We start from the raw sequence: 15,641 nt of genomic DNA on the forward strand, positions 1-15,641 counted from the left end.
ATTATCGCACCTATTTCCCGCATCTATCCCGCACCTATTTATTAGAAAATTTGAGTTTTGTCAAAGTTTATTGTGCCTATAGTCACGATTTTGGGAGCCAAAAACAGTGTTCTGGCCGCCTATGTTTGGCGCCTAAATCCCAGTTTTTTAATGCCTACAAAGCCGGCCTCTAGTGACGACCTACCTGACATGTTATCGCGTGCTGAAGCAAAGACGATGCCCGATTAATATATCCACTGTACCTGAAGAAGAAATTGTTGTTCCTATAACATCGAGCTTTTTAAATCGGTTATGAAATGCGGGATGGAAGATAACCGGAACAAGTCCGTGGAAAACAAAATTTGACTATTATACAGGCAAAGCAGTTTTTACAAACACGCAGCCGTGCTTGTGCTGCTGAGCAGTGTTTTACATATCAAGGCAGTCGAGGGCAGCTTGTACAAAAGCGCAATTGTGCCTATCATAAGCGGCACAGTCCACAAGCTGGATGTGCTGCATAGTGGGGCCTGCGGCCTCAGCCAGCACAGCACGGCGGTGTTCTTTCTTGGAGACCCCTCCCGGTGTCGTGAGGAGATCATCCTTCCACTTGCTCAGGAGGCCCTTCACACCTGCCTTGAACTTTGAGAAAAGCTCCTCAATCGGTTTGAAGAATGAGCTGTATGGCGGTAGCCACTTGGCTGTGTGGTTGCTTGCCGCGAGGACAGCCTGTTCGGCACGGCGGTGCGCTGGTGCGTTGTCAACCAGGAACACTGCCTGCATTCCTGGTTCCTGCTGAGAAACTTTCCTCAAGACTTCGGTGAAAAAGTCATTGAAGACAGCCCAGTGGACCTTGTTCGCAATTATCCAAAGGAGAAGGCCATTCGCTGACATGCGGGCTATAACATTTACAGTCGCCCCCTTCGCACGAGTTGACAAACGGCATGCTGGAGCACCTCGTTTCGCCCTTCCGAAACTGCGCAAGCACTATACGTTGAAGTTGGTCTCGTCGATGTAATATCGTGTTAGCGTAGTTCTCTCACTCTGAACCCACTGAGCATATCGGCGCCACAGCTGTTTCACATCGGCGCGATTTTGATCTTCTGGCCTCTGGGTCAGCAGCTTCACCGAATAATCATTGCCATCGAAAAGCCGATCAATCGTCGACGTGCTCACTTCAAGATTAGTTATCTCATCTTTGAGAGCCCTCTTTATTTGTTCCAGCGTGAAGGATGGATTTTTCTGTACGATTTGTTGCAGGGCATCCATCACATCCGGTCCAAACTTCCTCGACGAACCACTACGTGTTTTAGCTGTGTCATGGCCAGTAGCGGCAATAGAACGCACAGTCTTTATATTGATTTCTAGTGTGTCGGAGAGCACTTTAAATCACCTCCGCACCTGTGAACATCTATTATCTAGCAACGATCTACAGGGAAAACGCGAGCGTACTTTTTCTTGTGTTCATTAGGTGCCTTCCGTGGCCTTCTGGGGCGTCGAGTGTCTCCGTCTTCCATAGCACCAGTGGTCACCGCGCAAACTTTCACTTATTCCAAGGCCTGCAAAAGCGTTCACTTAACGATGACATGAAACTTGGAACTGCGCTGGCTTGCCGCTCGCGTCGCACTACGTCTTCCTGTCGTCTGCGTGAAACACTCGCCAAAAACAGCTGCGACACACTGTCGTCTGCTTTAGTTTTAATTAAAGCAATTGCTTCAAATCATAAATAACAAGCATTATGGTATTCTCGCAGAATTTAAAGCGTATCTTCAATATCTATATTTCGTGTGATTGTCGTCTGCATTGTACTGGGAATGCATGCACAGGGTGTTCACAATCTCATTTACCAAGATTTGCAGAGCAACGTGCACCATAAAGAGGTGATATGCCAAGCTAAACATTGCTGATCTTCATCTCATGGGCGTGCGTCCCAACATGGTGAAGGTGATAGAATGGTCCTGCGTACGTCAAAGTACAGTAAATGCTCGTTAATTCGAACTTCAATAATTCGAATTTATGGATAATTCGAACTGTAAGTTATGGTCTGGCCAAGCTCTATACAAGCCTATGAATGAAAAAGCCCGTTAATTCGAACGCGAGTAGGTTCCGCCGCGGATAATTCGAACTACGCGCCACCGCGCTGGCGGCATGGCTAGTCACTCGATAGGGTGGCTGCCGAGTTATGAGGTGGCATTGAAAAAAACTGAGAAACTGACACGGAGGCCAGAGTGCAAAAAATAGCGCCACTTACTCTTTACCCCCTCCCCCCACAATCTCTCTTTCGGCGGCTGCCTGCTCTTCGACCTACGTGACCTCCAAGATTTGTTTTCTTTTTAAGCGTCAATTTCGGAGCCTTTGAAAATCCTGCGTAGTTGTCGCTGTTAGATGGCATGACCAGCACACAGCAAATTGGGTGCGTCGTAGCTTCGCCCAGCCTTCTTGCAGTCTCTGTCTCGGGCGTGCGTCGTACACCTCGGTTGTTGGTGCTGGGAGTAGCTTCGGACTGTCGTGATTCTTTGTGTTGGTGTTAGGCCTCGGCTAACATTTGTTGCCGTAGCGCCGGTAATAGCTTCCCATCTGTCGCGATTCTGCTACTCCGATTTGATGGCGTGTGCCTGCGGCAAATATCGTGCCAAAACACTTCAGGAGAAAGCTGATATCCTGCGGGAAGTGGACACCGGATTCTTCCCTAAGCAAGATATCGCAGAAAAGCATGGGATACTGAAAACGATGCTACCTACTTCTATAAAAAATAGGACTATTGAAGACGCCTTAGAGGCAGAAGTTGCAAGCAAAAAGAGAAGGTTGCGGCCAGCAAACTATCCTGACCTCGAGAAAGCGCTTCTCATTTGGATGAAGGAAATGCATTCGCGGGACATACCACTGAGTGGCCTAGTCATAATGGCAAAGGCAGCGGACTTTGCCCTGCAGCTAGCTAGACTACAACGACTTCACTACTTCAGATGGGTGGTTGCACCGTTTTCACGAGCTTACGATAGCAAATTGCTTTCCCCACTGTGGCTTCAAGACCGAAGCTCTGCAAGCTGACGAGCCACCAGTGCTCGAACACAGCGTTACCACCCCCTTGGCGGACGTTTTGGAAGACGTCTGCTTCGCAGACTATGTCGTTGTGGACTCAAGTGCAGTGGTGTGTGGTGAACTCACGGATGGCGACATAATATGTCAGGTGAGAAGTGCAGAACCTGTCACTGTCAGTGACGATGATGAGGAGGAGGACCAAGCACCAGTGCAGCCATCTGCTGCGGAAGTCATGGCCAGATTGAATGCCGCCAGTCTTTTCTTAAGTTTTGAAGAAGACGGAGAAGAGGACTTCTGCCAAATTTGCTCGTTAGAGCAAAAAGTGCTGGCTAATGCCTTCAAGGAAAGAAGGCAGACCGCGATCACAGATTTTTTCAAAAATTAAATTGTTATGCCCTACTCGCATAGTACTATTGTTCTTTTTCACTTTCTGTAGTTTGAACTTTTGTTAATTCGAACTGCGATGGCTTCACCTTGCAGTTCGAATTAACGAGCTTTTACTGTAGTACGTGACACTGCAAGAACTATTTGAGAAGACAAATGTAATTTGTGCAAATTGTTGCCTAAATAGAAGTATGAAGGTTGACAAAAATATTAGAACATACAGACGAAATCTATCCGCCTTTTTATTTAACTTCGTATCAAGAGAGATGCGAGACTAAAGTGCCTCCATTTCGTTTGTGTTAGTGTTCTCGCAGTCCTCGCATCGTGTCGGTGCCCACATTCACAATGCTGGGCGTGGTTTTGGTGCATTGCCCCTTACAGGAGTTGCAGCGTTGTGACGCTGTGTATTGGGGTAAGGATACGTTATCCAAGCCAGCCTCTCCAAATGTGCGTGCAGATAGGGATCCATCCCACAAAAACTCGCAGTATAATACAGAAAACATCGAGACGGCTTAACACCGCTTGCGTGCATGGGCTGAGTGTAATTTACGCTGAGCCCATGCGAGTGCGAGTGTAGTTTACGCGGGCATGACGTGCTCATGCGCGTCGTGTCATGTTCCAGCTCTGAGTGGCAATGATACCAATAGCAGAGAACGAATCGAGCTTGCGAAGTCTACATCGAGTGAGTGGCGAAAGTTTCAAGCTCACCTCCTCAAATTATGCTTTTGCAGCTTGTAATGATCAAATTAAAAAAAATTCTAGTGATAGAAAGCTTTCCATTGGGCACGCAACATTTTCCACTGTATAAGTAACATTTCTCGGGTAACCTAGTGAAGCATCACATGTAAATGACCAATAAAACAAACACCACATAGATATTGCTTTTTTTATGTACACTTTACTTCCCCTGATAACTCTCCACGGTTTTGCATTCATTCATTCATCCTGCTGCTGCACAGAAGTACCTCCTGCTCCCTACGCATCCGTTCGGACGCTAGAGAGAAGCTTAGCAGACAACGCGACATGGATAAATACATGTGTAGAGGCTAATCGACTTTCCTCTCTGCTAAATTGACTTGTAAGCTTGACAGCTCTAAAAGTAACTTGTGGAAGAAAGTGTAATTTGCACCCTAAAGTGTCCCGAAATCTAAATTTTGCTGGGTAACATGAATACCAGGCTCCAGCATTACTTGAAAGCAAAATTTGAGGTCAAATAGCGTTTATATAGCCATAGATTTTGAAAACAGGCATTTACAGACACTTATAAGATTAGGCAGCAACGTCCGAAATAGGCATATATAGGCACTGTAAAAAACATTATAAAAGCTCTCCTGCCCTCTAATTCATGCTCATAATTCAAAATGGCCCGACAGAAACACAAGAAATGAAATAGGCGTTTGCATATAATCTGGCCTCTAGTCATAACACTGTTATATACATAATAAAGCATAGGACGCACAGTTCGCCTGTTCCAAAACTTGCTACAAAAAGATTTGTCAACCACTCCTTTGGCAGAAATATTTCATCTGGTAATCCTGTGAAACAATTTCGTTGTAATAAAGGGCAGTCCCCGTACTCTAGATACATACTATTGCTATTTGCAAGTGACCATTTGCTGATGTGCCATTGAACGCTGTGCCTGACTCGTGCCTTTCTTTCTACATTCTACTTCACGCCGTTTATTATAGTTTAGTGTGCTTGCAATAAGCGTGCCTGTTTAGTCTATAACGCCTGTCTGTTCACCATAGTGCGGCCTGGCTGCCCGCGTTTCCAAGGCATACTTCGAAACACGAGAAGCAACAAAAAAGCCGCCCACATCTTCCCCCACGGCGAGCTGGAGTAAATGCGTCGCAGAGTGGTGAGGGTATCTGTTCAATGTTGGGTAATTGAGTATGGTTTGGAAACGCTTAATTGTCATTTTGCCTTTATTATTCTTATTTATTGAATGAAGGAGAAGCCCTCAACCAGTCGTTGGACGCTGATGGTGGGTTGTACCTCACTACTGCATGAAGGTACTGTTGCTTCCATCGCATCTACTCGAGTCAAGAAAAGCGTCAAGTCAAGCAAAAGCCATGTAAAGACACCCTTGACTGAATTCGAAATGCGTGATCTGGTGCCTACTTATACCGGTTGGCTGGTGAACGGCTGTGCAGTGCGAGCGTCAGTTTTTTACTAGCAGACGCTGCCTGCAATGGCATTCAAGTTAATATTCTCTGAACGACGTTTCGTTTGATATTCATGAAGGCACGTTAGAGAGTGCTTGCATGGGTGTCAGGGGCTATGACGTCACGCGAGTCACTAGTGATTAGGTCACTAGGCCGAGCAACATGGTTCAAGTTAGTCGAGAGTTCGACGGAATGCCGTCTGGTCAGGTAAAGGCATTGTTGAATAAAACAGGTCACTGACCAATGTCAAACAAAACAATGACGTTTCGGGACCCGTACGGATCCCTTGTTCACAATGGAATGACGGCTGAGCAACAGGTTCTTATGTAACGTTGAGCGCATGACGCAAAGTCCGGGAGTACACGTGGTTTAGTGTGCCAGATGATCTATTGATTGTGTTACTTGTCCGAATGGTTAGTGATTCGAGGTTCAGTCTGGTTGTAAAATTCTTCTCCCTGGCCATGATGCGTGTGTTGTCCCAGCTTATCTCATGGCCCGTCTTCTCGGCATGCTCTACGAGTGCATTTGTCACTGTGTGGCCCTTGGCGACGTCATTCTTGTGTTGCATCAGACGTCTGCAGTAATTTCCACTCGTGCCAATTGTACACTGATTCGCAATCGGCGCATGGTATCTTGTAGACCACACTAGGAAAGTGTTGCCGAGGGAGAGGATCCTTCACATTTAGCAACTCAGCCTTAAGCTTGCTTGCTGGAACATGCGCGATCTGTACACCACGTTTTCTGAATAGACGGGCTAGGGCTTCGCTTACATTTCGAATATAAGGAATCGATGCACGCTTTTGCGTAGACGATGTGTTATGCATGGCTTGACTAGTTGACTGCAGTTTATGCATGACGGCTTTAGTTGTTTTCCTAATAAAAATCTTGGGGTATCCATTCCTGATCAGGTCATCTTCAATGGTCCGGAGCTCCTCCTGCAGGCTTCCTTCATCGGAACAAGTGCGAATCGCTCGTTGAACTAAAGATCGAATCACTGGGCGTTTGTGGGCTACCGGGTGGACTGACTCATAGTCGAGGTATCTACCGGAGTGTGTTGGCTTTCGGTACACAGCGAAGGCGAGGCCTGTGGGAGTACGTTTTACAACTGCATCCAAGAAAGGGAGGCAACCGTCTTTTTCTTCTTCCACAGTAAACTTGATGGAAGTCTCGACGCCATTTAGGCAGTCAAGGAAAGCTTGGACGTCTTTCTTCTTTATCACGCAGAAGCAGTCGTCGACGTATCTCAGAAAAACCTTGGGTCTCGGCTGAAATGTTCCCAATGCTTTCTGCTCAATTGCTTCCATTGTGATATTCGCAGTTGTGACCGAAATCGACGCTCCCATTGCGGTACCGAAAACTTGCCTGTAGAATTTACCCTTGTACGAGAAGTAAGTGTTGGATAGGCAAAACCGTAACAAGGTGCACAGCTCGGTGACGTCGAACGGTGTCGTGGTAGCTGTACAGGTCACCCCTGTACAGCCTCTCAAAGTATCTTCACAGCATCCTAGCTCCCCTTGCAGGCAAGACTGAAACTAACCTGTTGATTCTTGAACATGTTTCTGTTTTTCAGTGTGTATAAATTTGCCCTTCCTTGAAATACTTCGCCATATTGTAGGGTAGTTTCTTATTGCTGTAATTTCTTGTTGTGTTTCTTGATGCATATTCCAATATGTCAACCAATGTGTAAACCATGTCGCTGCATTTATTTTCTTCTGACAACTTTTCTTTACACTAATGTTTTATGCCTTCTTTGATCTGAAATTGTTAAATGATCCGATTCTGTTAGTTTCATTCTGTACTTTATCGCGATGTATGTCTTTATTGTGTACCTATTCGAATTTTTATGTTCACGCCCTTCCTGCTAAAATCCCTAATGGGATTGGCAGTATGTGGAAATAAATAAATAAATAACCTCCGGAACACCAATGACTTCATAAGCAAAATGAAGAGTATCATTGTGGATGTCGACGAAATACTGGTTTCATTTTATGTCTGCTCCCTCTTCACAAGTGTTCCCGTCGACCTTGCTGTAGACACTTCCAGACAATTGCTTCACAAGGACACGACATTGGCCGATCGCACACCGTTCGACGTCACCGAGCTGTGCACCTTGTTACGGTTTTGCCTATCCAACACTTACTTCTCGTACAAGGGTAAATTCTACAGGCAAGTTTTCGGTACCGCAATGGGAGCGTCGATTTCGGTCACAACTGCAAATATCACAATGGAAGCAATTGAGCAGAAAGCATTGGGAACATTTCAGCCTAGACCCAAGGTTTTTCTGAGATACGTCGACGACTGCTTCTGCGTGATAAAGAAGAAAGACGTCCAAGCTTTCCTTGACTGCCTAAATGGCGTCGAGACTTCCATAAAGTTTACTGTGGAAGAAGAAAGAGACGGTTGCCTCCCTTTCTTGGATGCAGTTGTAAAACGTACTCCCACAGGCCTCGCCTTCGCTGTGTACCGAAAGCCAACACACTCCGGTAGATACCTCGACTATGAGTCAGTCCACCCGGTAGCCCACAAACGCCCAGTGATTCGATCTTTAGTTCAACGAGCGATTCGCACTTGTTCCGATGAAGGAAGCCTGCAGGAGGAGCTCCGGACCATTGAAGATGACCTGATCAGGAATGGATACCCCAAGATTTTTATTAGGAAAACAACTAAAGCCGTCATGCATAAACTGCAGTCAACTAGTCAAGCCATGCATAACACATCGTCTACGCAAAAGCGTGCATCAATTCCTTATATTCGAAATGTAAGCGAAGCACTAGCCCGTCTGTTCAGAAAACGTGGTGTACAGATCGCGCATGTTCCAGCAAGCAAGCTTAAGGCTGAGTTGCTAAATGTGAAGGATCGTCTCCCTTGGCAACACTTTCCTGGTGTGGTCTACAAGATACCATGCGCCGATTGCGAATCAGTGTACATTGGCACGAGGGGAAATTACTGCAGACGTCTGATGCAACACAAGAATGACGTCGCCAAGGGCCACACAGTGACAAATGCACTCGCAGAGCATGCCGAGAAGACGGGCCACGAGATAAGCTGGGACAACGCACGCATCATGGCCACGGAGAAAAATTTTACAACCAGACTGAACCTCGAATCACTAATCATTCAGACAAGTAACACAATCAATAGATCATCTGGCACACTAAACTACGTGTACTCCCGGACTTTGCGTCATGCGCTCAACGTTACATAAGAACCTGTTGCTCAGCCGTCATTCCATTGTGAACAAGGGATCCGTACGGGTCCCGAAACGTCATTGTTTTGTTTGACATTGGTCAGTGACCTGTTTTATTCAACAATGGTTCAAGTTATTACCCTCTCAAAGATGTTTCATTTTGATATTCATGAAGGCAGGTTAAAGAGTGCTTGAGTGAGTGTTAGGCATGATGATGTCACTAGTGATCAGGTCACTAGGCCGAGTAACAGGGTACGAGCTATTTTCCTCTCAAAGACATTTAGTTTGATACGCATGAAGACAGGTTAGAGAGTGCTTGCGTGGGTGTCAAGCGCGATGACATCGCGCGAGTCACTAGTGATCAGGTCACTAGGCCGAGTACCAGCATTCAAGTTATTAGCCACTCAAAGACATTTCGTTTGATATACATGAAGGCAGGTTAGAGAGTGTTTGCGAGGGTGTCAGGTGCGATGACGTCACGCGAGTCACTAGTGATCAGGTCACTAGGTTGAGTAACAGCGTTCAAGTTATTACGCTCTCAAAGACATTTCGTTTGATATGCATGAAGGCAGGTTAGAGAGTGCTTGCGTGAGTGTTAGGCATAATGACGGCACGTGTCACTAGTGATCAAGTCGATTGGGCGAGTAACAGCATTCAAGTTATTACCCTCTCAAAGACATTTCGTTTGACATGCAGGAAGACAGGTTAGACATTGCGTGCTTTGGTGATAGGCGTGATGACGTCATGTGAGTCGCTAGTGATCACTTTACTAGTCAGAGTGACAGCATTCACGTTATTAGTCTCTCAAAGATGTTTCGTTTGATATGCATGAAGGCAAGTTAGAGAGTGCTTGCGTGAGTGTCAGGCGCAATGATGTCACGATAAGGTGTGAATAGTGCTTACGCGGGTGATAGGCGTGATGAAGTTGTGCGAGTCACATTGTCACTAGTGACTCATTCATTGTTTTTCCTCTTAAATTCACTCCAGAACTATTCGCTCCACGCGTTCTTGAAAATTCTGGGTCGCTTTGAAGTCCCGATGTCGTCAGGATTAAATTCGATGGTGTCTGAATTAAATCGGCTGGTGGTTGGATTAATTTCAGTGGCACTTGGATTAAAATGAATGGCAACTGGATTAATTTGAGTGGTGGCTGGATTAAATTGACAGGCGCCTAGATTAATTTGGCTGGTTCTTGGATTAAATTGACCGGGAAAACCTGTGGCTCAGAAAGGCCAGGGAATAAAATGAAACTTTAATAACTCTTTATACATGTAGTAGTTTTTGAGAAAATGGGTCCTGAAGAAGCCATGAGAGGTATAGGGCCTGCCCTTTACGTGTTGTTCTTTCGACCTTGTTTCAATCTTATGTTTTACTGTAAAATGGTTACACTGTGCAGCGGGTGTAGTCTATTTATTTATTTTATTTATTTCACGATACCGTAGGCCTCTGTACAGACCCATACAGAAAGTGGTTAGAAAGAGTATACATGAGCATGGACATAATAAAATCAAAAACGAAAGCAGAACACAGAATGTTTTGAAAGAGAACACAGAATGCCTTAGTAGATAATGCTTCAGTAATAGATCAAGAACAACTAAAAAAAAATGCACAAATAGGATGACACATCAAGAAGCACCATACATTTGACAATCTTCTGCAAACATTTACCGCATGAAGTACTTGCCTATGTACAATCAAGAAGGAATTCCAGTTTAGCAATAAATTCATCCACAGATCGGCATTCAACAATTCAACTTGGTAAAGCATTGCAAGATTCAATAGCCCATGGAAAAAAAGAGTATTTAAACGTGTCGCATTTGGCTTGATAAGGCCTGATGTGTTTATTGTGATAGGTTCTGATGGAGTGACAGTGCGGTGTCTGCACGTAGTCTTGTTTGTTTATGTTTATGTGGTCGTGATAGAGCATAAAAAAAAACTTCATTACGGCCACAACACGCCGACATGCAAGGGTAGGCAGTGCTGCCTGATTTCTAAGTACACTTACGCTTTGGTGTCGAGAGTACTTCGCATATATGTCGTAATGCTTTACTTTGTATACTTTCTAGTTTTTGAATAAGTTTTTTCTGGTGTGGGTTCCACACAATATTAACATACTCAATAAGCGGCCTCGCTAATATTTTATATGCGGTTAACTTCACATGTGATGGAGCTGGACACAGTTTTTTTTCACAAGAATCCTCATGTTCGGAAAGCCTTTGTGCTCGTGTTTTCAATGTGATTATTCCATTTCATGTCTCTTGTAAAGGTCACACCCAAATATTTAACTGAATCTGTCACTACTAAATCGTTACCCATTAGTCTATATTTGAAACTTAGAATCGTCTTTTTATGTGTTATAATCATGCATTTAGTTTTCTTAACATCAATTTCCATGCTCCGTCTGTCACACCAATGGGCTATCTTGTTAAGTGTATTGTTCAATTTGAGTTGATCATCGTCTCTCTGCACGCAAGTGTAAATAACCAAGTCATTGGCAAAGAGCCGTAACTTTACTCCTTTTTTCTTTTTATGTGTTATAATCATGCATTTAGTTTTCTTAACATCAATTTCCATGCTCCATCTGTCACACCAATGGGCTATCTTGTTAAGTGTATTGTTCAATTTGAGTTGATCATTGTCTCTCTGCACGCAAGTGTAAATAACCAAGTCATCGGCAAAGAGCCGTAACTTTACTCCTTTTTTTGCACAATCAACGATGTCATTAACGTAAATAAGAAATTACAGTGGTCCGAGAACAGATACTTGCAGCACTCCTGAATAAACTTCGAGTTCATGGGAGCCGTAATTATTTATCGTAACATACTGAGATCGGTTCGAAAGATAAGCTGCTATCCATTCCTCAATATCATCTGCAAATCCAATAGACCTGATCTTTTCAATTAATTTATAGTGCATGACACGGTCAAAAGCCTTCGAAAAATTAACAAGAACAGTATCAACTTGAAAATTTCAATTAATTATTGACGTAAAGTTATGGGTTATCTCTAATAACTGAGTAATTGATAAATCTTTATTGAAACCATGTTGCATAGGGTATAACACGTTATTTTCGTTTAGGTACGTCATGATAGCTTTACTCATTATGTGTTCCATGACTTTACAAGAACAACTTGTCAGAGATATTGGTCTATATGTTTCAACATGTAGCTTGTTTCCTTCTTTATGAATCGGTATTACTTTAGCGCACAGCCAATCCTTAGGAAGAGAAGTTGTACTCATCGATGTCGAAAATATGATCTGCAAAAAGGGGGGAATTTGCTGAGCGTACCTTCTCAAAAACATATTTGATATATTATCTGGCCCGGACGATTTCTTGGTGTTTATTTGCAAAGCATGTTTAAAATACCTTGCTCTGTTATCTCGAGGTCACCCTTCCGGTTATCAGTTACTGGCACGCCCACCAGTGCAATTGCTGAGCGTGTGAAGGCGGATTGAAAATAGTCGTTAAATGTATTAGTCACAATGTGCATGTCTTCTATGTGCAGTCATTATGTATGTCGCTGTTTTTTATTTGTAACAGAATAACGGTGTAATATGCTGTGCAGCTCAGCTTCACCGCTACCTGGAGTCTCAAGTAAACATTCACTACCAGACGCCTGTGTGCACAGAGGAGAAGGAGTACATTGATGAAGAAGAGCTTCGTCGAAGGCAAGAAGCTGCTGTGAGTGCTCACTAGTTGCCATTTATAAACACAGTTACTTAAAAATCACGTAATGTTTTAAAGGGATCTTGTCAGCTTTGGGATGTCATTACACTGTCTTATAGTAGATTATATAAAATCTTATGGCAAATAATCATCTATGCACAAGCATGTTATAGTGGAGATGTTAATTAGTATGAACCAATTTGGCTTTTTTTTCTCTGTTTGTGGTGATGTGTGCATGTCTCTCATCGTCAGCCATTTGCTCATTACTCCCAGATTTCACTGTGGTAAATCATCTTTAGTTAATCTGACCAAGGAGGTCAAAGTCGTAATAGACAGTGCCCTTCTCACTGTGGAGGTCATAAAGAAAAAAAGACAATGTTTACTCTGTCTTGCAAGTAACCTGTGGCAGTACCAAGGCTTTAGGGATTCGGGGGAGGGATGGTATCTTCATTTAGCAGTCCTTGCCGGCACCGCCACATCCCCGCACACACATTTTAATGACCCTTCTAACCCTTCAGGGTCAGTGACCTACGTGCACATCGTTCGCAAACACCTTCAAGATCAAATATGTAGTACATTTATGGTGTTGCCTGTATATTTAAAAAGTGGGCCTTCTTTTTATCATTTCTTACTTGGCATGTGTTGCCGCATTTCAGGAATACATAGAATTTTTTTGTTGCGCCAATGTTTCTCTATTTTTGGGTGGTTTTAATACAGTGGTGTGCCAGCTAGTTCTCGTTTCGTCCTTGAGGTAGTTCCTGCTTCTCGCGTCCGCAAAACTGATGACTGTCTGGTTTCGAATCTCTCCGAGGGTGAAAAGGTGACCATTTTATTACTTTCATTCATTGCTTCCTGGAGCATGATTATGCCTGTTTCCTTGCAAGAGCTGTCTGATACAATGCTGCTGTGTTAGCGTTTCCTGTGTTGGGGACTCGAGGGAAAAAAGTTTCGCAGGAGTGCAAAGCTGCGCCAATTTGATACAATTTTGAATTTTCGCGGCAAGTTGCAGCAGAACCATTAAATTCGCCGAGATTGCGCCACACTGTGCCAAAATGCGTGACCAGCCTTAAAATTTTGTCAGTTTCGCTAATTTTAGCAAGAAATAGACAGCATGTTGGCTACCTGGAGTTAATGTCATTGATAAATCCAGGCGTGCACACTCTAACTCTAAACAACGCTTCCTAAAAAAAAAAAAAAAAACTATGCTTGGAGTGTGCGCCACGAACTTGCTGCCTTACCCTCGTATTTTACCCTCCCCCTCTGGTGCTAAGGCTAGCGCCTCTGACGGCCACCCCTTGCAAGCACGGCATGGAGGAAGGAAATACTTCATGAAACACAGCAAAGCTCTCACATTTGCCTCCAAATGGCTGCCAAGGTAGTGTCACGTGAGTGAGCGGTACGCAGGCGAGTGGCCTCATGCGGCAGCCAGTTGCCACACGCGGCAGGAGGCATGGCCTCTGAGACTGCGCGTTGGCAGGAGGCTCCCAAAGGAAAAAAGTGATATTCCCGGCATAGTTTTTTTAGGAGGTGTTGCCCTAAACCCCGGTGTAAAATATATATCATTAGGCCAGGGCACTCGCGAAACGGGATTGACCAGATAAAGTAACAATGTCGCGCGCCTATCTGTCTGCTGAACGCAACGGATACCTATTGGCGGCACAAAGCAACACAAAAATGCGTTGCCGTAGCCAGCAACACGTCGCGGGAAACATGAATTTCCTAGTCGGCAAACGCTGCTATATGGCATGATGGAGACTAAAACTTGAAGCGTATGCCACTGTTACTGCGGGCGAACCAACTTAACGTGCGACGAACGTCGACGTTGGCGGCGACCACGTAGTTGCCAGAACAGCTGTGTATGCCCGTTGGCCCGTCGGCGAGCCAACGGGAGGGTATCGTCGTTGGTTTATCAGTCGAACGTGCCTTGCAAGCTAGCTGGGAAGTTAGGCCCTAAACATAACCTAATCGCAAAAAAAAAAAATAGTAAGGGGGGACTGTAGCGTTTCGAAAATTTCATGGCCTCGTTCTAAACCGTGAAAAACGCCACTTAAGCCAACTTTGCCGCAATACACCAGTGGCTTGCAGGGAAGTGTTTCAAGATTTGTAACGGGCTGTTAGCATTAGTCACGGGACACAGCACAGTTTGTTCAATTCTTCATGCATGTTTACGCCACATGATTGGGAGTACTAATATGATCGCTGCGTGCCAGCCCAGTATTCTACTACTGAGGCATGCCGGTTATATGAGCAATATTCAAGGTTTCGGGCATTTTAGCGTTTTAGAACAGTAAAAGAACGACGCATCACACAATGTGAATAGCGTAATGAGTGGGTTTTACAATGCTCCAACCCATTTGAAGAGCTTGTTTTTGATTACCTATTCACTGTGGTGCCGACCCACTTCAGGCATAATTCGTCATCATCAGCCACTGCGTGAACAATTGGCGCAGAATTCCTTGCAAGTGTTTAGTGGATATAACGCTTCTCAGAAGAGAGGAAGGATAGCATAGGGAATGCTGGTCGACTACCCAGAAATTATTATTAATAATGCCGTAGTGGCTACCCAGCAAGTGTGCTTAGAGCAGTTACGCAATGATAGTTTAGAAAAGGCTCTAAAAGGCCGCCCTTCTAGCTTTCACTGTGACTGTGCTGTGCATAGGCCTGGCGTTTTTTTTCGTTTTTGTTTTTTATTATATACAAAAACATTTTTAAAAACCTATACATAGTTTTCACGTGACGTCTACGACACATTTTCTTCTGTGGTTGCCCTAAGGTGGTGGCAACGATGACCTTGTATCTTGTTAGAGAGTGTTACTGCAGAGGAGGACACAGTCGTTGGGTCCCTGCATTCTTTTGTGATCGCCCCACTTTCTTCTGTTTGCGAGGCATGCCAGGAGAATGCCATGAGCACCGACACTAATCCCATGTCACCCCTTGAGCTGACCCAGCATCTCAAACCAGCTGGGAGCCCTAAAATAGCGCCTGTGGTGACATCCATGCAAACTAAGTTATATTTCATTGCTGTTTTCTGGCACTGTGGCTTTTCATAGCCTGCTCCTTGCCAGTAGATTGTCTTAAGGCTCGCCCCTTTGCCATGGTCTAGTGGCTAAGGTACTCAGCTGCTGACCCACAGGTCGCGGGATCGAATCCCGGCTGCGACGGCTGCATTTCCGATGGAAGCAGAAATGTTGAAGGTCCAAGTGCTCAGATTTGGGTGCACGTT

At 44.6% G+C, this 15,641-nt stretch overlaps 2 protein-coding genes across 20 annotated transcripts in view; one reads left to right on the forward strand and one right to left on the reverse strand.

Annotated features, from left to right (window-relative positions):
* CAP (Cbl-associated protein) overlaps window positions 1–15,641 on the forward strand; it is a 1,014,121-nt gene that overhangs the window by 871,360 nt on the left and 127,120 nt on the right. For all 18 annotated transcript variants that reach the window (XR_012887795.1, XR_012887796.1, XM_075881103.1 and 15 more), the window contains one exon: window positions 12,318–12,433. Coding sequence is in view for 16 of the 18 variants with exons in the window: in XM_075881103.1 (XP_075737218.1) it covers window positions 12,318–12,433 (116 nt within the window). In the remaining 2 variants the exon portion in view is untranslated. The remainder of the gene's footprint in view (window positions 1–12,317; window positions 12,434–15,641) is intronic.
* The window catches only part of LOC119160731 (uncharacterized), a 166,925-nt gene that overhangs the window by 68,495 nt on the left and 82,789 nt on the right, over window positions 1–15,641 (reverse strand). The window lies entirely within an intron of this gene.

The sequence above is a fragment of the Rhipicephalus microplus genome, chromosome X (genome assembly GCF_043290135.1).
Source record: "Rhipicephalus microplus isolate Deutch F79 chromosome X, USDA_Rmic, whole genome shotgun sequence".
NCBI classification, from domain to species: Eukaryota; Metazoa; Arthropoda; class Arachnida; order Ixodida; family Ixodidae; genus Rhipicephalus; species Rhipicephalus microplus.